We start from the raw sequence: 23,388 nt of genomic DNA on the forward strand, positions 1-23,388 counted from the left end.
CATAGTAATAGGGGCATTTATACCATTAACGCTGTCTAAAGACTAGGATTGTAACGGTATGCAGGCCATGGTATACCGCGGTATTAAAATTGATGGTTATCATACCATGTATACATATGCTTATCACTCATATGTGTGTGTGAGTTAAAGATACAGAAGACAGGAGCAGTCTGGCTGCTCTGTCGTGCACTTACAGTATTAACATCAATAGGACATTATTTTGAAAGCTCACAGCTGATGATATTTTTCATTTAGTTGTTAATTTAACATATGACTGCTAACATGTAAACTAACATGCTTCAGTCATATAAGATATTATATTTAAATGCTATTTTTTTAAATCAGGTTTTGTAATTCCTACTTCAGGTTTGTTTATTATTACATTTCTGTTCTCATTCCTTCAAGTGTCATTGTAACTACTACTACTACTACAACTACTATAATAATAGTGCAATACCATACACCGTGAAACTGTGATATTTTCCAAGATGGTCATCGTACTGTGAAAATCTCATACCGTTACAACCCTACTACAGACAAAGACACTTATTTACTCCTATATGTAACCTACTGCTGCCAATAAGCTCCATCAATCAAGATCTCAACAAATCTCAGCTGCTAACGCCTTCACAGATGACCATAACTGGGAATCAATCCTAGAATCATTGTCTATATTTACATGGACACAAGAAACCAATGAGAAAGGAGGGTAGGTAACAAAATTTGACTAAATAACAAAAACAACTAGTTTATATGCACTACAGTAGTTTGATACTATAAAACAGTTTACATGCAGTTGGTCAGTACTTTAAAACATAAACATAACCGCTTTCAGACACACTACTATACGACTGAGTTTTTTTTTTTCGAAAAGTAGGCCTAATGTAAACACTTTTGAGAAATGTATTCAATTTAATCTGGCATTTATTCTCTTAATTTTCAAGACTCCTCATGTGTTTAATATACAGTGTATATATATATACACTGTATATATATTTTACCATTTGCTCTTTTTTATGTTGATTATTTTCAAAATCTAATATAGCTTAGCCTACATATTGAAGTGCTGACTGCCACACTTTTGTTGTTTGTTTGCTGAAAAATGCTGCTGACTAGCATTTTTTTTATTTTGAAGAAAGATCTAAACTAACATAATTTTAAAAATACAACAAAAGTTAAAGAACAACAAGAAGTACACAAAATGTGCAGGAAAAACCTAACCAAACAGTGGAAAACAATCCAATAAAAATAATGAAATACTTACAAAAAACGAAGAGAAAACACATTTAAACATATCAAAAGATAATTAGACATCATTAATTTAATGTAATGATAATTTCCTTTTAAAATGTCCTAAGGATAACAAGCACTTAAGCATTTAAGCTAATGATGTGCCAAATATCCCACATTAGTAGCAGTGTTTTTAAGTGTTATTGAGATTTAGATTTATTGAGTGTTAGTTATGTTTTTTTAAATTTACATAACATTACACATACAATCTTTAAGCCCCTTTTCATGAGGTGTTGAAATTATTCTGTATACCCTGGTGAAACTTTAGATTGGTAAATCAGTTAAGGGGCATAAATGCCACACATTGCAAAAAGTTACACAGTTTACGAGGAGCATTTGAAGGCAGCATGAGTTCACGCCTTCCACGGCTCCTGATTGGCTCTCAATTACCAGCCCGGCGCTCCTGATTGGCTGCTGCGCTTCCATTGAATCCCCTCCTCTCTACCTTTGTCAATTTCTTGTGCGCTCCCGGTTGAAAGCGCCTGCTTGCTTGTTGTTTCCCCGGGCAAACAGGAGGAGGAAGAAGTTGGAGGTTTGGGAATAACACCGAGGAAAAGCTTCACTTTCTTCCGTGACCAAAAAGGACGACAAGTGAACATTGAATGGAAAGAGAGTAGTGGGTTTGAATCCAGGAGGTGATATCTTCATCCCATCACCTTGTGCGCACAACGCGGTGCGTCTCCTCCAGCCAGCCAGCGTGCTTCCACCGCTGCACTGGATCGTGTTGGGAGCAAACAAGGGAACATAAAGATACCCAGAGATGGTTTACTACCAGCATTTACCTTCAGAGACACTACTACTGCTGCTGCTGCTGCTGCTGTGAACTTTTCTCTCCTAAAACTCCAACTGGGATTACAAAAAAAGTTATTCTTATTATTCTTATTCTTATTCCCAGCACACAAGGATTAATTATGCCGGACCAAATCACAGTTTCAGAGTTTGTGGCAGAGACAAATGAAGATTATAAATCACCCACTGCCTCTAACTTCACCACCAGGATGTCCCACTGCAGGAATACAGTGACTGCTCTGGAGGAGGTGAGTGACTTCCCACCAAAATAAGAACAATATTCCCTCTTAAATGTTATCCTTCCATGATATTTACATAATGTTTTTTAAATTTTATATCAGCTCAGTCAGTTGTGAGGTGACCTCTTGTTCAATTTGTAAACTGCCCTCCAGTGCACCTCTTATTCATCCCTCATGTGCTCCATATTCCCATTCAAACCAGCTCAGCCATTAAGATTTTTTTTTTTTTATTACTGTACTGGATCTCTAGTGTGCCATTATACAGTAGCTTTCATCAAGAAGTTCAATTTGTTCTGTCCACCTTAAAGATTAGCCAGCAAGAGCAGGTATAGTGAAATAATCAGTTATATTTAATAGCCTATTATCATATATATTGCATGGATATTTTTCCTATACTCATGTTGTTATCAGTATGTCCCTTATACTATTGATTTATACAATATTTCAAATTTTTTACCTGTTCAAAATGTGCCTTAAAGGGGGATTTGTCAAGTATTTAATACTCTTACGAACATGGGAATGGGCAAATATGCTTGCTTTATGCAAACATATGTATATATTTATTATTGGAAATCAATTAACAGCACAAAACAATATGGTACATATTGTCCATAAACCCTCACAGGTACTGCATTTAGCATAAACAAATATGCTCAAATCATAACATGGCAAACTGCAGCCCAACAGGCAACAACAGCTGTCAGTGTGCTGACTTGACTATGACTTGCCCCAAACTGCATGTGATTATCATAAAGTGGGCATGTCTGTAAAGGGGAGACTTGTGGGTACCCATAGAACCCATTTTCATTCACATATCTCAAGGTCAGAGGTCAAGGGGACCCCTTTGAAAATGGCCATGCCAGTTTTTTCCTCCCCAGAATGTAGTGTAATTTTGGAGCGTTATTATTACCTAGTATGACATGGTTGGTACCAATGGATTCCTTAGGTTTTCTAGTTTCATATGATACCAGTATCTTTAGTCTAGCTTTAAAAACGGAGCCCGCTACAACCTTAAAATCTCAAGTTGCGTTAAAGAAATTAGTGGCGTTTAAAGGAATTTGCGTTAACGCCTTATTATCACGTTAACTTTGACACCTCTAATCGTAAGCAATAAGAAATGTCTCACAATATGAAACATACATATATATAGCTCAAAATTATACATCACAAATTTGCCTCAAAGGGCTTTACAGTCCTTCCAACATCTGACCCCATCTATCCGCCAATTTGGATGAGGAAAAACTCTCAAAAATGACCCTTTAATGGGGAGAAAAGGAAGAGCAACAGAGGAGGGATCCCTCTTCCAGAACAGACAGACATGCATGTCCTTTTACACAGCACAGGCAAAAACAGGAGAAACATTAAGAAACAGAATGACAATAAAGAGACTGCTAGAGATCTACACCACTTTTCCGTAGTGATCAATGCAGGTATTTTGGTTAAATATTAATTCCAACAGTGATAGAGGGGGAAATGTCACTCTGTGTTCCCTGTTTACAGCTGCATCGTACTGTATATGTGCACAGAGAACACTTTGTGTTGCAGGTCATCAGGAGGAAGGACACTTCCGCTTTGTTCCCTGTCAGCCCTCCACCGCCTCCCTCCCTCTCTTGTTATAGTTTCCCTACTTTGTGTGCTGTATGGTAGAGCCTCGCCCTGCCTGGTGGTAAAAATAGAATTTCCCACATGAGCAGCTTATGTGTGTTAGTGTGTCTCGGCTACTCTGATAGTTAGGTTAGGTTACGCTTGTTGTAGATGTTAAGATGTCCTGTGAGGAAAGTTTACTCCTGATTTCACTTGTGGGAACATCTGAATGGAATTGTGACAATTTCGTGTGCTACACCTTGTAAAAACAGACACATGATTGGTGCAGAGACGAGATAAGTCGTCGCCGTCTAATGTCAGCTTTACTCCTACTTAATTTTTAACCTGTGTTTGTGGAGGGCTGAGCCCGGCAGCCAGACATACACCTGCTCAGCCTGACAGGTGCTTCACTTGGGCGTCAGACACCTTTTCTGCTACACACCGTTTCATTCAAACCTCTGCTGGTTTTAAAATAGCAATTACTCTGCTACTGGGAGGGATTTGCACTGCTAAGAGTGGAATGTGCTTTTTCTGTAGAAGTAAGCAAATACGTGTGTGGATTTTACTTTTTTTTTTTTTTTTAAATAGTAGCTCAGCAGTAATTGGTGGCTTGTGAGGTTTTGGTTGAGAATCAAATTCAGCAACTTTTGTTTTAGTGATGAGCTGCAGTTGAAGCTGCTGAGTTGTTGTTGTTGTTGTCGCAGAGATGTGGAGTAGCGTGTTGGTGTTTCACATTGACATGCCCACCCTCGGGCACAAGCAACACAAGGCCTCATTGTTGGGTCAACAAGTCCTCGCTCACTTTGATCTGTTTGACCAATTAAACACCGCAGTGGACGGGAGAACACTTCCTCTTATTGTCTCAAACACACGCACACAAACAAAAGCACATTTGCATATGTACATATACACAGGCGTCCACAAGTAGCTGGTATTTTATGAAGTTTTTAAAATCTACTGTTATATATATTCCTGTTAGTGTTTCTTGAACATTTTGACAAGAGGATGACTCCTTCACCCTTCAGTATAATGATACGTCCGTATTCTGTATATTCATGGAGACTAAATGAATATATACATATCACATTTTGCTGTTTTCAGCATTGTGCTGATTCTGACCTTCTCAAAGAACAGCAGTTTGTTATACAAGCACTCACTTCTTAGCTTTTACCCTTGAACTGACAGTTGAGGATGGGCGGATTGGAGCAGCAGCACAGTTGTTCTGTGATGCTGCAGTGGGCTGGTGGATCATTTCAGAAGACGTTCTTGTTTTGTGAATTGGCACCTATGAGTTTTGATGTTGCAAGATTCAAGATTTTTTTTTCGTACACAATCTTCTGTTGCCCTATTGTTGTTTTTTGGTAAATGATGGACAATTTAAAGGACCAGTGTGTAGCATTTAGGGGGATCTATTGGCAGAAATGGAATATATTATTAAGTATGTTTTCTTTAGTGCAAGATCACCTGAAAATAAGAATTGTTGTGTTTTTGTTACCTTTAGAATGAGCCGTTTATATCTACATAGGGAGCGGGTCCTCTTCACAGTTCACAGTTTCTACAGTAGCCCAGAACTGACAAACCAAACACTGTGTTAACTTTTCCTGCTTGGGCCGGAGTAGATGACGTTAATCGCTCCGGAGTTGACCCCCCCGTCACTCCACTCAGCCGCCAGGAAACAAGACACGGGAAACCTCTGTTGGTCTTGAGGAGCTGCAGTATTGATTTCTACATAAACTGCAACTTCCACTGTTCATTCATTTGATATTCTCAGAGCTAAACCAACTCAGTCTTCTGCTCCACTAGCTCACTTGTTTCACTCACATGCATTCACCGCCTCTCTCTCTCTCTCTCTCTTGCTTCACCACTCACTTCCCACGTACAAACACACTACGCACTCACTCTGCTATCTGCTCCAAATGATCTACCATACTCTTACAACAACCGTTTCTAGAGAGGGCCATTCAGGTTTTCAAGTCGGCCACCGTAGTTCTACTACACGCTTAGCACACGGGAGAGGTTTCAATCTGCAACCTCAATGCTAGATGTTGCTAAATCCTACACACAAAATCGATGCAGAAGAACCAGACATATGGTCTTCTATATTCCACGCATTCCTCTTCCTTGTTAAAAACCTGGCACCTACATTACCCACAATGCAACTTGACCGCTGACAGTTCAGTCTGAGATTCAGGTGTGTTATGCTGCAGTAGTATCAGTTAATGTAGCCGCCAGCCTCAAGCAGTGATGAGGAGTGAACTACAGACGTCTGGTAAAGCTCACTTCTCTCTAACTCCACACCCCCGGCCAGGTTTTTTAAATTTTCAGATTTCTTCAGATCTAATCAACATTACGTCACTAGATAATTTATCACACTGCTCCCTCTGGAGCCTCAAAAGGCTTTATACAGCCTTTTTCCACACATTAAATAGCCCCGTCGAGACCAGTAAATACACTTTAATGTGTTGAGTTCCCCTTTAAGCAAAGCCTTACATTTGGTCACTCTCGAAATCACCAATACATCTATTCTGTTCTGACATAAGTTTACATTTTGTGTGGGTGTAAGTTGTTGACAAGGGAGATTAATTTGTTAGTAGAGGAGTGTGATTAATGTGTAAATCTGCTGTGCCAGATGGCTCAAGTGCTGCTTTTCTATTTGGTGCAAACTACATAGAGGTTCTGCTCCTCAATCCTGTTACCAACGATAACAGAACAGGGACGCAAACCCTTTACATACCCCTGTACTGTGTGTCTGGTAGTCCACACGTCATGTTTAAAATCACCATTACCGGCAGATATGTCAGACTCGGATCCTAAAAACAGTGTGGTGTATTTCAACAATATAGTAGACGTAAACACATCCAAGTAGAGCGCATTTTGTCAGTTCAGTCGACTCTCGTGCACTTTTAAGCTTGTTTAAAATAGCTGATGCTCTTATAGCCTCACCTTCTTAAAACACCTTTAAAACTGACCTCATGGTCTGTTTGTTTGCAGGAAGCCTTTAAACACATTAACAGGAGAGGAGACCCAAGCACTCCAAGAGGATTTATGTAAATGGGTCCACAAATGTTGTGTAATTACTTCTTTCTAAACTTAATTGCATCTGACACAACCTTAATTAGGCTTGTAGGTTTAAACTGTTGGCTATTAAGAGGCCATGCAGAGAGCTTGTTTGTGTGTGTGTTGGTAAAACCACAGCAATAAAAACCTGTTTATCCAGTAAGAGGATGTCAGGCTTTATGTCATGATGACCCCCCTGTGTGCTCCTGTGAAACATGGCCCCTTCTTCCTCCATTCTGTCCAACCTTTTCAGAAATAAGAGCTCTAGGATCTAGTTAATTTCTTTATTTTCGTGTCATGCACGTAAAGTGCCCAACCCTCATGGGTTTATAAAACACCAAAAATACAGTTGCAGTGGTCAAACAGCGTCAACAGTTCGGTCTTAAAGAAAATATTCTGCCTTCTCTCCGAAGCTTGGCAAATAAAATCCGCTACAAAAAAGGTTCCCTCCCTGAAGCACAACTATATTTTGATGTTATTAAAATGCACCCAATTTGCGAATATGTAGGATAGTACTACTGACATTCATGTAATCTTACGTCACAACGTCTGCTGTATTATCCATGTGTTTACTACTACTAAGTGGGATCGGATCAACAGTAGTCACTCAAGACGCATGTGGAGACTCATTCTAATGCCAGGTGTGAACAGACGTATTTAAAGCTGTCCACTTTGTGATGCAATCACTCAGGACGCAGGTTAATGCCAGGTTTGAACAGGGCCATTGTCACACAAACGGAAGAAGTTTTTACTAAAAAAGTACATTTCTTATGTCCTGGAAGATAGGACAGTAAAACCAAAAGTGAACCTCATTCTCAATTTCACCTAGCTCACACAACAAACAGTCGCTCTTCCTCTGTGGCATTAAACCCGCCGGTCTCTAGGGGTAACGGTAATCTTCTTGAGCGTAACTGTGCACATAGGGATCTTTGTCTTTTGTTTAAATTATACATAAAGTTCTACACCATAGTTATTCCTTACAAACTTATTTAATATCCTGAATGTCACAAAGTAGCCTATTCTGAAAAATGAATGAAAATCGTTCACATTAAATAGAAAGATCAGCTCCGTGGCTCAGGGATGACCATGTGAAATGTCCCAATTAAATATCTTTTTCTGGTTGGTCTGGTGATCTGGTTTTCCCCTCAACATTTAAATTTAGCTGGCAAGTAGTAAATACTCTAGTTCATTGGGAATGTTATGATCCAGTCCTGACAGCAATCATTTTGTCAGATGTTTTGTGTTAAATTCAATTTCTGATTTGAAATTAGTTTGAATGACTCGTTTACATCTTGTCCAAATTAGTCTTTTTCTTCTTTGGTTTATAAGTGTGACATTGAAATGCCGAAAACACATAGCAGAATTGCAGAATACACAAACTAATTCTCCATATTTGAAAAGGGTGACCTCCATATTTCTTTGTCAGTTGCCCAACTTTGCATGACTTTGAAACCACTACAACACAAAGCCAATTGTGTGTGCTCAACTTTCCGTGTTAAAAACATGACCTCGCAAGTTCCATTTTGAAGGAGGCATCGCCCCCCGAGGGCTGAGCTGACCTCGGTGTTCAGTATTGATCGTGATGAAAGTGCCCCAGTGCTTTTGTCTCGCCTAAGAAAAACTCATGGGGTTGTCTGTCTGAGGCCAGAAACTGGCACACGCTGTAGTCGTCTTAGGTCTATTTTTGTGACTGTTTTTATGCCCCAGTTACTGAATCCTGCCCGGCAAAGAGAGAGAGAGAGATTCCTAAAATGATGCAATCAATAGAGTTGTCTCCTTGAACAAAACTCAAGTGCATCCACCTCTAGTTCAGGTATGAATACATTTCTGTAATATCACCGTGTTGCACTTACGGCTCACTGAGCAGTCTTGGCAGGCGTTAAAAGCTTTCAATGGTGAATTAATTCTCTGGCAGAGTGGATCAGTTATTAGGATCATTGTGTGTATTACATCAACAGCCCTTGAACTGAATACAATGAGTGTGGAGCGGATCTGACTCATACAGTAGACTGCAGAAGACTGCTGAGTACAGTATTAGGGCTTGTTGCTGCACAACAACCAGCACTACTTGACATTCAAGACAAGTTTTTGTACCGTCAGCAGTGTAGCCCTTTGATCAGTCTGGCAGCTGCATAGAGTTGCTCAGACAGAGACATCTTTCATGACAGATTGGTAATTTACAGTTGCTAGACAGGTAGAGTGAATGCTTGTAATGCCGTCTTGGGCATCCCCTGTTGTTGATGCATAAATGCAAATATCCAGTGCCTGAATTGGACCAAAAAAAGGGGGCGTACCCTAATTCAGCAATTGCATGACATGAGCATTGCATGTGTCTTGGATATATTTATATCTATACGTATATCTTGGTAATATATCCCCTTTCAAATGTATTTTTGTATGCATTTCATTATTAGGCCTACTTACAACATACATTTCCACAGTTTGTAAACAAAAGTTTATGGGTCTGTTCATGATGTCCTCAGCATGCCTATCTCTCCAGCCCTGTATATTTACTTAATGATTATTTTTACAGTGACAAGTACATTGCATCAACCAATACCACATACCACAGAATTAATAAACTAAGTTAGTTTGCAACACTGGACCTTTTGTAAAAATACACACAACTCAATAGACAAACACACAAAACATAACAATAATACAATACAGAATACCATTCAAATCTTCATGAAAGGAAACTGACCATTCATGTCTTTAAAAACTGTTTCAAATGATCCCGTTGATGATTTGGGATCCTTTCAAAGAGAGAAAGACGTCTCTCCAAAGAGTGTTTTTGGAGAAAGGACTTGATTATTTTTGAAGCTGTCGGGATCCTAAAAAAAATAACCATCAACAACACTGCACTAATCGTAGGTCTGTAGAGAGAAAACAGAGCTGCTGCATGGTCTAATTCTCCCTTATATAGTGCCAGAAACCCACCCATCCAGTAGGCCTCTCCCTCTGTCCAATACCCCTTTGTCCAGTTTATTCATTTTTCGCCCATGAATAACGGTTATTTATAGCCCTGTCAGCTTTTCATGGGTCATTACTGGTATTGAAGGGGGGGTTGAGGGTGACTCAGTCCTGAAGGCTAGCGTCATTACTCTTCCATCTAGCTATTATTTCATCCAACAGAGGTCCATCACACTGGTATGCCAGCTATGCACTCGTATGGCATGCCGCCTTGCCGCTTGATTTTGTTGAGAGGTTATTAGGGGGGTACCTCTAGGAATGGCGACGGTATTCGCAGCATCCACGGGCAACTGTCGGCACTGGCTGTGCAGGCCGCACCAGCCTCCAGTCTGGTTCTCACGGACTATTTCAAACTCTCCTTATGTTGGTGTACAACACGGTAATGGGGCTTGTAAAGTAGTAAGTAGACTCTCAATGAACTTGAGTGCCTGCTGTGAGCGTCTTTAGTCTCTCATCTCTTTATAGCACTTCTAAGCTTAATCTCAAGCCACTGGGTGTTTTGGGTACATGCTTTAACTTGACGTGAACCCATATCTTCTTTCAACACAAGATGATATCTCATTTAATTTCCAGCTTGACTCTAACTTGCTTATCGCTCAAACCAAGAGTTCTCGCTCAGGATTTGGATTAATGTGCGTAGTTGGCTTGTACTTGGCCTACTCTGGTACATTAACTACAGTAAGGCAAAGTCAAGGGACAGCGGGGACAGCGGATGTAAAGTTGAGGGCGAAGCGAGGGGACAGAACTGCAGTGATCCTGCCAGAAATCCCATTTCAATTATAGGAAGCATTAAGCTTCTTAGGTGGTATACTGAAGACTGGCAAGAGTGTCTGGGGGGTTTGGACTGCACACTTGGGCCAGACTGCACATTTAGGCCATGTGTGCGTTAGAGCTTATAGATCCATCCGTGTGTCCCTAAAGCTATTAAATGTGGATTGTCCCTGCATCGATAATCCTACTGTCTGGAGTCTTGTTAAAACTTTCCTCCAGGCCACCTGTTGCAGGGGGGCAGCTGTTGTCCCCAGCCAGACCACAGCCGTTCCCGCCAACCTTGCCTGGAATGGGGGGAGGATTCAGGGCAGAAGAAGGCCAGACTTTCCCTTTGGCTCGGGAACTATACTCCAGCATCAGACCGACACATGGAGAAGAGTTACGAGAGCACACTTGCCTTCAGTTGTTAACACATCAGCCATAAATCGTTCCACTATTAATGAGACATTTCAGCACAAAGCAGCCGTAGTAATGAGCAAGTGTTTTGTTCTGCAACAACCTGTTATGCAGATAGGTTATAGTTTTGGAAATGATCCCAAACGGGTGATGTGGCAGCTCAAACTCTGGCAGCTCTTCAGCTTTTCTCGCCAAAAACTTAATTTTACAAGATTACATTTGAACACATCATGATAATGTTATAATTTACCTTTGCACAATAACCATTTCTTACTGAATATATCTTGAATGCATCATAATGTAACTCAATGAAACCTCTGTTAACGTTAACTGGCATCAACTTGATACTGGTTTGGTTCTTGTGACAGCCCTAGTAATTAGACTATATAGGATTAATAAGACAAAAATATGTTGGATCAGAGGGCCTATTGAACAGAAACATGTTGTGTACTGAGCTGATATTTTGTACCGAACAGTTCAGGAAGAATACATGTACCACAACCCCCCTAGTCTGGGATTCCAACTTGCAGCTTCAGTGGTGGATCATCCTAACTTTGGTTATAGCAATGCCCCTTCTCATCCTCCTCCTCTGTGGGACCTCAGTGTTTCCAATGGCATCTTTGTTTGAAATGAGAGGTGTCTCTCCAGCCTCCAGGCTTGGGTAGTCTGTGTTATCACCCAGAGACAGGCTCTGACCCGGCCCTCATTATGATGCAGCAGCCCTCCCCATGGATTTACCGAGGGCGAAGGTCACGGTCCTGTCCCAATCGATTCAAAGCCATGATGTCTCCTATCCCCTGACAGGCTTTGACTGTTTGGATGTGATATGATTTTACTCACTCTTGTACACCGTCTTATCCTCATTGGGTGTGAATGCTGGGAGTGAATTTATTTCCAAGATTATGTGGAAGCAATTGTCAGTCCTGGTGTGTCTGTTTGGTTTGGAGGGTTGTTGGCTTGACAATGATGGTGAAACTCTCCGTCCAGCATGGTGTTATAGGGGATCGAGGTGAAAGGCTGGCTGCTTCCTGTCCGACACAGAGGTTAGGGGGTTGGACACTAGGGGCACTGGGGGTAAATGGGAACGTAAAGCTCATCTCATCCATCAGAGTGTCCTGGCCCAGATTGTCTGAGACGGCTCCTGTTGGCGGCCATTGTTCCCTGACGGGCCCTGCCTCTTCATTAATGAACTCCACCATTGATTTGTAGTCCTGGCCACTGGGCTCTGCTTGGGGCCAGGGTGAGGTTTGGGAGGGGTGAATCCTCACAGTTGTGTTGTCCTGCTGTCACTTTGACTCAGCGAACAGACCGAGACTTCTTCTTCTCTGTTGGGGAACTGTTTTGAACTCCTTGGAGGCTTTGAAAGGGAGTTTTAGTCTGATTGCTTTTGACTCAGCTGGGACCAAAACTTGATTAGTTGTATGATGCTGCAAAAAGGAATTTTTGTGTCAAGAGACTTTGCTCATTAACATTTTGAATTAGGCTACATCCTCACTAATGCGTTTTTGTATTAAAACGCGATCTCCGTACACACAAGCGTTTTAGCAATAATCTCCATCCATACTAATGCGCCTGAAAACGTATATCTCATGACCATTCATGTACACTGGTCATGTGCGTGTTGGTGTAAACAGGAAGCAGATTTGCCTATTGCCTAACTGGTTGCTTAGTTACAAAATACAACAGTTGTACTTCCTATAATAAAAGGTCTTCTTTTAATACTTAAGTTCTCCTTCTATCTTTTCTTCACACACACACACTCAAACAGTGAATCATTTAGTGAAAAAAAGTTTTATTTTTCAAATAGAAAAAGAGGTTGTTACTAGGTTACTATAGCCTAACTTAGGTCCTGCTCTATCAAGCAGAGATAACAAAAGAATGTCCTCTGTTTAATGTCCATCGCCCTCCTCAAAGCTGCAAATTGTGCCTTCAAACGTCCGCTCCATAGGGATGATAATGCTGCTGGACACGCCGCTCGAATAATAGCTTGCCTCCTGCGCATGCAGACAGAAGTTGCTTTATAAAATTCAGAATTTAACTGCACAAAAGCTGCTAGCATAGACAATAAGGTCAGCAACACTTGTAACTTGTCATCCATGTTGTACACCGAAACCTGTCACGTGATAGGGGCGTGACGAAGCAGGTTTACAAACAGCAGCGTCTCTGTTTTAGGGTTTCTAAAACGCTGGAGTTGTGTGGACGCTAGGCGTTAACTTAGCAAAAGTTATGCTTTTTAAAACGAAAATGTATTAGCGTGGATGTAGCCTTAGTCTGTGTTTTGCACAGTAGCAAGCATCTTTAGAGATTGCAAGAGTTGTAACACCGAAAAAACACTATTTGAAATGAAACCCACTCTCATTTTACCCATGCAAGTTTTATCTGAAGAGACTGTTGGTGAAGTTCTCCTGAAGTCTTAGACCCTTCAGATTGTCTCGGTTTCATTAAAGGACTGGGTTTACATCAAGGGATACTCTTTTCATGGTGTAAGTTCCCAGCGGAGTTCAAAAGGACTTCTATGAAATGAAGCCTTTTTTTTTTTTGTGCGACTGAAGTGAGCTCTCACACACACACACACACACACACACGCACACACACACACAGTTATGCTCTTTGTAGTGTTTTACTGCAGCGTTTTCCAGGAGAAAGCAGGTCATTTTCCCCTCTGTCTCTCTCAGGCATCATCACACTCTACAGAAACTGTGCGGTAACTGTTGGGCACTTTGCCTCTGGCGCTACTGCTTTGACACCACGAGGTTGACACGTACGTCTAATGTGAAAAGAGCCAAAGAGAGACTCCAAGGTGAAGTCAGAGGATTTTTTTTTTCCTCCCTCAAAGTGCAGCCCATTTGGTCCTTATTTTCCGGGCCCCTCCTTCCAACTTGGTTTTTATCAGTCTCCTGCTATTTTATAAACTTCATTAAAGACTCCCCTCAAAGTCGGGGAGACCGTTTTAAGAGGTTTTAAACTTGGCGCCATCAGGTCTCCACTGTGATTTTTATCCATGGTGTTAAAGGGCCTGACGCATGTGTAACCCTCCTTTTTTAAAGTTTTGGATGAAGGATGGTTGAAGAAATAACAGATCGGAGCTCTGATAAGTCAGCGTCTTCAGACTAGACACAAAAAAGAATTATCACCAGCCGTCTGGGGGAAAAACCAAACGGAAACAGAAAGTTCTGCCCGGGTCTCTCACCTTGTAAAACGCCCTGAACAACGCCTCAGCAGTTAACATGAAAGTTTGTTTTCTCAAACACTTTAAGCGCTGCAGTTGATGTTGTCATCCCAGTGTGACTTCTGGCAGCTGGCGGTCGAGGCTCTGGTCCAACTGTGGTCTTTGTAGTGCTCACGGAGGAGCTGTAAATCCCAAAGTGTCCTGGTGCTAAAATACCAGAAGGCTTGTAGGTAGATGAGATGATTGAATAACTTGGCAGCCAGGCAAGAAAAACAAATCATATCCTACTAGTTTTCTGTCAATCATGGAGTTCAGTCACAAAAATGAAGTTTCAATATCTGTGTTTTTGTGTGTTTGTTAATGAGCTTGTGTCAGACAGTCTTATGACATAGTAAAAAGCACCCTCCCCCTCCCTTTCACTTTGACCCAACACTCCCACTTGAATTTGCATGCTGGAGTTTTCCATGCCGTCCCCCCGGGCCAGGCTGACTCTACACATCTCAGCTGTCTGAGAGAACAGAGAAACCCTGCAACCATGGCCTGTTAGCGGTCGGCTCGATGGAGCCCACTTCTATCCCAATATTGACTTTACTCACTCAGCATGGAGAAAAGTTGTGAATGAAACACTTGAAAGGGTGTTTTCAGATATATATTTTTTTTCTCTTACAGTTAATTTGTAGTTCTGGGTCCATTGAATGGACTCTGACTGTAGTTACAGTGGGGGCTATCTTAAGCAGGCAGCTACAGTGAACAGCTTGAGTCGAGCTTCTTCAGGGATCTGCCTTCTTCACTTTGATGCCTGCAGGCTCGAACTGTATATTTGACATATGTTTTGAATGAGTCACAGCTTTTCCTCTGTGGATGTTGAGGTAGAGAGAGTGCCTTCCTGTGTTTACCCTTACTGTGCCACATGTGGAGCTCAGTGTCTGGGCTGTGAGCTGGCCAGCCAGCAGAAGGCGACCACTTTAACGCCACACCTGCAGGAAAGCTGACGTGTCTCATTCTGTAATGTAGTGAAGTGGACAAGACTGCCTACTAATGATATGGAGTTATGTTCATTTTTACAGGGAAATTCTCCATAGATTGCTTTCAGGTGATTTAAGGCTAGGGTTGGTAATCTTGAATAACTAGTACGTTAGATTTTTAAAATTATCCAACCGGAAAAAACATCCCAGTGTATCCAACTCTTTTCCAATGAAAGAAGCCAGCAGCACTAGCTCAGAAAGTCCCTAAATCTACAGAGAAAGTTGCCAAGTTGGCAACACTGACAGTCTGTCCCTCCAAAGGCCCCAAAACTATCATTATGAACGTTAACAACAAACAAAGCTATTGTTAATACCATAGAACAGACATTGAACTGTTTTCCGTGGTCATTTGACTAGTACAAAAGAAAATGGCGATTGTTGTTAGTTGTTATGGTGACAACAACAGAACTCACATCAGTGGGGTTGTAGTGTGAAGCGTGGACGCATCTTGTCGGGAAGAGAATGGACGCAGCTCCGGAGTGAGGCGGAAGGACCGCTTGTACTGTGAACACGGCATTATGCCGATTTCACACCAGAGCAGCGGCAAAGTGCAGCCTACGGCGTGCTGCTTTGCAATGTCTATGAAAAGCTGCGGCAGTTTGATACTGCGGCAAAGTGTGGCCAGAGAGTACACACACAGCCAATCAGTAAACAGATCCTGTGACATGTTGACCTATGTTACAAAGAATTTCTTCCCGCCTGAAACGCATGTATACACCTCCCGCCCCCAGAAAAAATTTAATTATTGTGGCAAGCTGCACTTCGTTACCGCCCGGTCTGAATTCGCCTTTAGTCCCAGCCAGCTGCTGGCCATCAGCCCGCTGAATTAGCAATCTAGCTAACTAGCAAGCTGTCCACTACTTAATCCCACCATGCTTAATGCTACGTTAGTTACAGAAAATGAGCCAAACATAGTTGTCACTCATCTGGCGATAGCAATGTGCCTTCCTACGCTGTGACAACAGTGTTTGGGTTAAGCATTAAGTTGTTAAATGTACTCATTTATTCTGGATCTCTGTGCTTCTTAACATGACTTATTACTCCACTGCTCGTTTGGTCGTTACAGCAAAACCTCACCTCAGTGAATTGCCATAAGTTGGTTTAGTTTATACGGATGTTGGCCCGCTACAAGGCAATGGCAACAGCACACATAGAAATGGCCGCCCGCTCTGACCATCCTGCTACATTGATTTGAATGACACCCAACAATGGTGTTATCATTTTGATGGTTCCAATAATGGACTGCTTTACTATATACACTGCTGGTGGTCCAAGCTGTTAACCGCTTTCACTCAGATGCCATATGGTTTTTGTGAAAATATCACAGCTCATCTGTAATATTGCGGAGTGATGCTTGGGTATAAAGGACTGATATTGTAAATGTGTCACCGCCAGTGGCAATTATTGATCTGAAAATTGATCAAAGAGAAAAATGGATTAAACCCCGTCTCGCTGAGGGATCCAGTTTCACTTTCTGCTGCTCCTCCAAACCGTGTGGGCCGACCTCACCGCTCTGGTGAAATAAATATGATTAACGCGATGTCAAGTCTTGCCCATGATTTTCGCATAAAAACCAGGGCTTTTTTATTTATGTTCCTACTGGGTGAGTGAGTTATACAAGAGCTTTCCCCCTTTAACACGCTCTTAGATGTTTTAGTAGTTTTCTTTGAGGAGTGAAGTTTGTTTGGGTTTGAAGTTTGATCGTCTGGCACCTCCATAAAACATGGATCACAACCCACCACAGCCGTCACAGATACTATACCCACACATGCGCCGAATAAATTGGATAATTGCATCCCACACTTCTTATTTGCCTGATTTCCACAGTTTGCAGCAGACTGTTTCCTTGTATGACTGTCGCAGAAGGAAGGCTTAAAGGGTTAAGCAAGGTTACTAGACAAGTTATAAGGAGGCACCAGACACAACCCACATGTATGTGTGTGTCAGGTTTAAAAAAAAAAGTGTGTGGTGATGACAATAGTAATACTACAGACGGGGAGGATTGCTTAGATTGTTAAAATTGGACATGTGTGTGTGCTCTGTATGGTGATGGGGCCTCGGAGAAAAGTGGGACAGCGTCTTGCCAAGCAGACATGCTGTCATCAGCGGATAGTTAGTCGGAAGGAACAATGGGGCCGGCTCTCTGTCTTGTCTGTCAGTCACTCCAGCGTGCAATCATCCAGGAATGTCTTTCTTCCTCAGACAGCAGAGTAGGAGGCGGAGAGCACTACGATAAAACAGGCCGGTTAGCTGGACTTTTCTTGTAGTCAGCGGCGTCTTGCCCTCCTCCCCGTCCCCTCTGTTTTCATGTGAAGTCAGCCTTTGTTTCGCGGGAGCTTAGTGTTGGATTACTTAAATAGCCTTTTGTCATTGAGGAAGACCAGATTGTTATTTTATTTAAGGGATTAAAATCATCATTTAAGTATAATTCCTGCTGTGGAGATGCTTACCTCTCTCTTTCATGCATACAAACACTCCCCCGTCTTTTTCAGTGACACTAGAGCTGAAATGAGTATTTTAGAGCTGCAACGATAAGTCGATCGACAGAAAAATAACCAACTATTTTGATAATTGATTAATTGTAAAAGTAATTTTTCATGCAAAAATGTCAGAAAATGGAGTTTTCAGCCTCTCAAATATGTAGAGTTTCTGCTGTTCTCTGTTTCATATCATATTAAAGTGAATATTTTGGGGTTTTGGACAAAACAAGACAATGAAAGACATCTTGGACTTTGAGAAACTGGGATTTTTCACTATTTTCTGACATTTTTTAGACCAAATGATTAATCAGAATTTTGTTTGATTGTAAGCTGAACATATTGCGTTTAGAAGACCTTGCACGTGAGCTTTTGATGTGCATTTTCCACTATTTTATGATTTTTCATAGACCGAACAAATTAATTTAATAATAATTTTTAGGGGAAACCCATCCAAAACAAATTTCCCTACTATTTCGTTTGTAATCCAGAATTAGCTTTGCATTCTTCATGGGTTGTAGCCGTGTGAAGGGACTTTCGGTGTTTCGTGTGAACAACTCAGACAGTGGACAATGGCTGCACTATGTGAAGACTTATTGACCTTCTTTTGCTGATTTCCCCTTCTTGTTTTGTTTGTGAAGACCTTGGCAAATGTTGGGCCGAGCACATTGGATTAATTTGCTCTGGTCGGAGTTCTCGCTTTAATCAGCTATGCTTTGCCCTGTGACAGGGGTCGAAAATGCTACTTTATACAGAAATTAGTCGTCTATTTTGGGGCTCTTGTCTGCTTACGCTGTATTTTTCCCCACCCAAAGGTGGTTGTGGTAACTGAAGGGCCAACAGGAGGTGGTTATGAAGCATGGGAGAGGGAAAACTTCAGGATTTACTCTTGCTTTTTTTGATTCGCATTTTATTCATCTCTGTACTCGTATCATATATCTAAAACAGTTGTACCTTCTCATTCAGAACGACCAAACTGTTCTCAGGATGGAAAGACTGCCCGCTTGCCTGTGATCAGCTAATTAGACTGTCATTAAATATGCGTTATTTGTTGCTATAAGCACCATAGATGTGGGTCAATAGGGGCCTACTACACCCACTAGTAGGTGTTATCATCTATGCACATGGTAGATCACTGAAAGAAGATGACAACAACCTCTAGAGCGTAGTAATTATGGCAGGAGAAAAACAAAACACAAACTTCATATGGGGTGGAGGTCGGAGGCGTTTTTACCCAGGAGGCCGGAGTTCGCATCCCGTGTGAAACCAACATCGTGTCGTTATCTTTGAGTTCACAAGCGATAAGTTTCGTTTTCACTTTTGTAATGTCGTTATTTTAAGCCAAAACACAATGTTTTTCCATAAACTTAACATGTTTTTGTTGCCTAAACCTAAAGAAGCCTTTTTGTTCGCTTTCAAAACACAACATTTCATTCAGTTTTAAGTGTTAGTACGTGTTGCTTTTAAGTTTCGCTTTCACTTTTACAACCTAGTAGGCCCCTAATGTCCCACATCTATGGTGCTCAGAGCGAACGATAACGCCTATTTAATGGTCTGATATCAGTTGAATCGGGTGCCCTGAACATAAGTTCATACTGTAATCTATCTGAGCATCCTCAACATTAATTAGGTTTGCAGTATCTTCTTTCCCTCTCTATCTGTCCATCCACACGCATTAGATATTATCTATCTGTGCTGTGCTCACGGATCAGTAACCTGACACGCGTTGCTCTACTATCCAGGAAATGCACCGTAAGTGACCATAAGCGACGAACCCCATGACCCAGCAGATCGGCTGGCAGCAGATGGCGCCTGATTGTAATCACAATGATGGCGATGATGATGTCATGCATTAAGACAAGGATTAATTAAATTCAGTTTGGGGGTCCCTCCTCCTGCTTCGTCCAGAACGGTCCGCCAGGAAGGGAGAAAAGAGCCACTCTTGTTAGTTTACTGCTGAGCTGCTATCAGAAGGGAAAAACTGCTGACATCGCAGTAACGTTATGTGAAGTGTGCTTGTGAAGCAGCTCCAGGCTCAGAGGCTGCCGGGTCTATTGTGCGAAGGATTCAGCTCTGATCCCACGCTGCCTGAAAACGCTACACGCCAGTGGAATTCCCCTCTCGCTGTGAATACGTTTTTTGGGTTAAAAATGTTGGGAGTGCTACAAACACGAGGGGGGAGGCCTGATGCTCGGAGAAGCGTCTCATTCCTGGAGTGCACACCAGAGTGAAAATGTGTGAAAGTGACTGAAGAGTCCTGTCACTGTGTGTGTGTGTGTGTACGTGTGACACTGTGATTTAGAGCAGTGTGTTTGTTGTGTTCAGCTGCGATTGGTTTATTACCTCGCCTGTCTGTCCCCCACTTGTCTCGCCCCTTTCCCCCCGTCAGACCACTCTGTGCAGATTGAAAGGGTCTGCTGGAGCGTGATACTGCCTGATTATGTGTGTGTGTGTGTGTGTGAGGGCAAGGAAGACCTTGGGTCGATGGGAGCTGTGATGTCAATGTAAAGCTTCGACTGGTCAAATTGATTCACAGGCTGATTACTGACATTATGTGGAGGTCAACCAGGGGCTTAGATCCACCAATGTGCCAGTAGGCCGCTGTATTCTATATAACAAAGTCCAAAGATAGCTTTACCTTTTTATACTGACAGGAAACGACGCTGTGTTTGTGTGTGTGTGTGTACCAACGGATGTAAGTCAAACTGTGACTTTGAAAAGCCTCGGCCAAGTAAACAAAAAAAGAACACAAAATATATGATACTGTTTTATTTCCTAAGATCTGCTGGGAGCAGTTTCACCACCATCTGCTTTTGTGTTTTTTTGCAGCTGTTAGTAGCTCCCCTGTTTCCTTTGTGCATTGCATTGTGGGACACCACAAAATCAAGCAGATTTAGTACATACTGACCTTTTTTGAGTGTACTTAATTTAGTCATTTTCAAATTGTGAAACCACCAGGGCTGTACTCCTTGACCAAAGAAATTCTTAGTTGACTAACACATATGATTTTGTGGACTTATCGATCAGTTGATTTAGGCCCTGATCAGACAGAATGCGTTTTGCAGGTGGAGGACGTGAGGCAGACTGCTCTGCCTTTTTGTTGCCCGATCAGACAGAGCTTTTTTTTAGCAGTTTGCTGCGTCTTTTTATTTTATATGTTGCTAGGCAACTGCTAAATGAGTGTTAGCTTATTACAAACCATGAACTTACCCAAAATCTAAAGTCAACTAATTTGCCTCCTGCTGTTTTCTGTTCAGATCACAATAACTACGATTTGGGAAAGTCTTAAAGCTCCGGGTATCCAGCAAAAGTCACCACAATGAGAAAAAAAAACGCTAATGATGTCGGGCGCTTTTTGGCTCCGAGTTGAATTTTTTTTTAACTCGAGGCGTTCAGGGCGCTCCTGTAAAAACACGAGGCGCACAGAGCTGATAAACGCGAGGCGCTCAGCAACGCAAAAGCAGCACGCAAAACACTTCAATCTCATTGAAAACAATAATCAAAAGCCGCGCCAGGCTGCTAAAATGTACTCTGTCTGATCGGCCACTTAATCGACAGATCTGTAAAAGTGAGTTTCTCCGCAAAGAATCACACAAAAGCACCACTTTAAATCTCGTGTTTACCAGAGATGTGCTCATAAGTTTCTTAGAAATAAGCCATTCAGCATGAAAAAAGCATAAAAAAGATAATCGACTAAAGAAATCTTCGTTGACTAAGACCAAAACAACGGATTAGTCGACTTATCAACTAAGAGGGGGCAGCCCTAGAAAACACTACCAAACCTGCTTAGAATTGGTATGTAGTATGAAATCAGGATGCAGCAAAGGTTTGACTCTTATAGCTGCTTAAAGCTTACATCTTCTCTGGTGTTGTAATGTGATTTTGTGGACGCAGATAACATTATGACATGCTCTGTTTTACCACAAAGCCTGCTTCATATTAACACAGTTTAACACACTCATAACCGGAAGCTTTCCCAGAATAACTTAATTCATCACGATTTTCAAAACTTGTTTGGGAAAATTCAGCTAATACAATTTTTGGTCACGAGGCTGCTCGTGCTCACGATATTAAGAGGTTAAATCGAGGTTATCTGAATGTAAACCAACCAATAAAGAAGGGTTGCTGTGTAAGAACTTCTAATAGCTAAAGCAGTTACATGATACTACGGCAGAGCACATAGCTGCCATCTGACTGTGTTGATGCAGCATATGCACCAAAAGCTTTAGTCACGAAGTGAACAGATTGCTATAAATCTCTCGTCCATTTGGCTTGTCTCCCTCCATGAAAACATCACTGCTGCTGCCAGGGAGCCCAGCAGAGTTACTGCGTTTTTAATCGCCTCCTCTTTTGTCGTAATTTTTTTGTACGTTGTGATGGAAGTTATTACACTCAAAAGCAATGTCATGTTTAACTACAAGAATATGTGACTTGCTTTTAACCAATGTAAGCACAGACCGCCATTAACAGGAAGGCACATAATTACATTACAGGTGATGTATTGAATCAAACAATTTTGCAGTTCTCTTATGAAATTATGAAATGTCTGGTGTCTTATTGATTGTTTTGCACCACTCAGCTGGTAAACATGATTTGACTTCCGTAGCTCACCCTCATTTGACCTCACATCCTCCTCACCAAACCACATTCACACCATCAAATAATCAATAAATTAATGACAGTTTCAAATCTGTTTTTATGGGCTCATTTTGAAATTGCTTCCTGTAATACTGAAACAAAGGAATGATGCAGTTCTGTGAAAAAAATGTCTATTTTACAATCAAACTGTGAAATGGCACATTTGACCAAAGCATCAATCCGTCACTCTGTTTTTTCATGTAAAGTCATACTCCATGTCTCATGTTGAACGCAGTTCCACTGTCTGGCTTTCTACTGTTGCCTTCAGTGCTCTCAAGTTCCCTCTGAGTACTGGGAGTAGATTTAATGCAGAGAGCAGCAGAGCCCACGGTGGTATCAGCTCTGCTAAGAAAACACTGAGTGGCTGTCTCTAGTTACCCTTTAAAAGTCTTTGTGTGGTTGGATTGGTTTTGGCGGTGCAGACAGAGATAGTACTTTGTATTTTTCTCACTCTTTGTCTCTGCGTTTGCTTTGAAAATACCTGTTTTAACAGTATGCAGCAGACACACGTGGCTGTGTGGGGTCCGACCCAGACGGAGCTAATGGGATAATGGCATATGTAACAGATGAGTCATTTAACAGGAGTTGAAGGCACTGAAAACCACAGCACTGTAACTCTTACTTTTACACAGATGAACAAGTAGCTTCTTTAATTTGCACATCAGACACCAGATTTTATTTTTAGCACGTGTTACTTTTACTACGTGCTGCTGTCTGGAAGTAATTTTGGGTGAACACATTTGTTGGGAAAAGGGTTGGGATTTTTCTTTTAAAATCTAACTTGCACTTTCATCATTATCATTTTTGTCTTAAGGTGTTTTGTTTGTTTCAGCTTGAGGTTTGGTGTGAACGACACTGTAAAAGTATGTTGCTTAGATGTAAATTCAGAGCATTAATATAGCAGTAAACAGTAGAATAATGTCGCCCTGAGCTTTTAGTGCATGTTAGTCTCTCTGTTGTGCCCCACTGTCTAGCTGATC

At 41.6% G+C, this 23,388-nt stretch overlaps 1 protein-coding gene across 2 annotated transcripts in view; it reads left to right on the forward strand.

Moving 5' to 3' along the window:
• Positions 1-1,732: 1,732 nt before the first annotated feature.
• Positions 1,733-23,388, forward strand: part of asap2a (ArfGAP with SH3 domain, ankyrin repeat and PH domain 2a) — a 63,895-nt gene continuing 42,239 nt past the window's right edge. For both annotated transcript variants that reach the window (XM_037746683.1, XM_037746684.1), the window contains exon 1: positions 1,733-2,327. In XM_037746683.1, the coding sequence (XP_037602611.1) occupies positions 2,202-2,327 (126 nt within the window). In that variant the 5' untranslated portion in view covers positions 1,733-2,201. The remainder of the gene's footprint in view (positions 2,328-23,388) is intronic.

Source organism: Sebastes umbrosus, chromosome 16 (assembly GCF_015220745.1).
Source record: "Sebastes umbrosus isolate fSebUmb1 chromosome 16, fSebUmb1.pri, whole genome shotgun sequence".
NCBI classification, from domain to species: Eukaryota; Metazoa; Chordata; class Actinopteri; order Perciformes; family Sebastidae; genus Sebastes; species Sebastes umbrosus.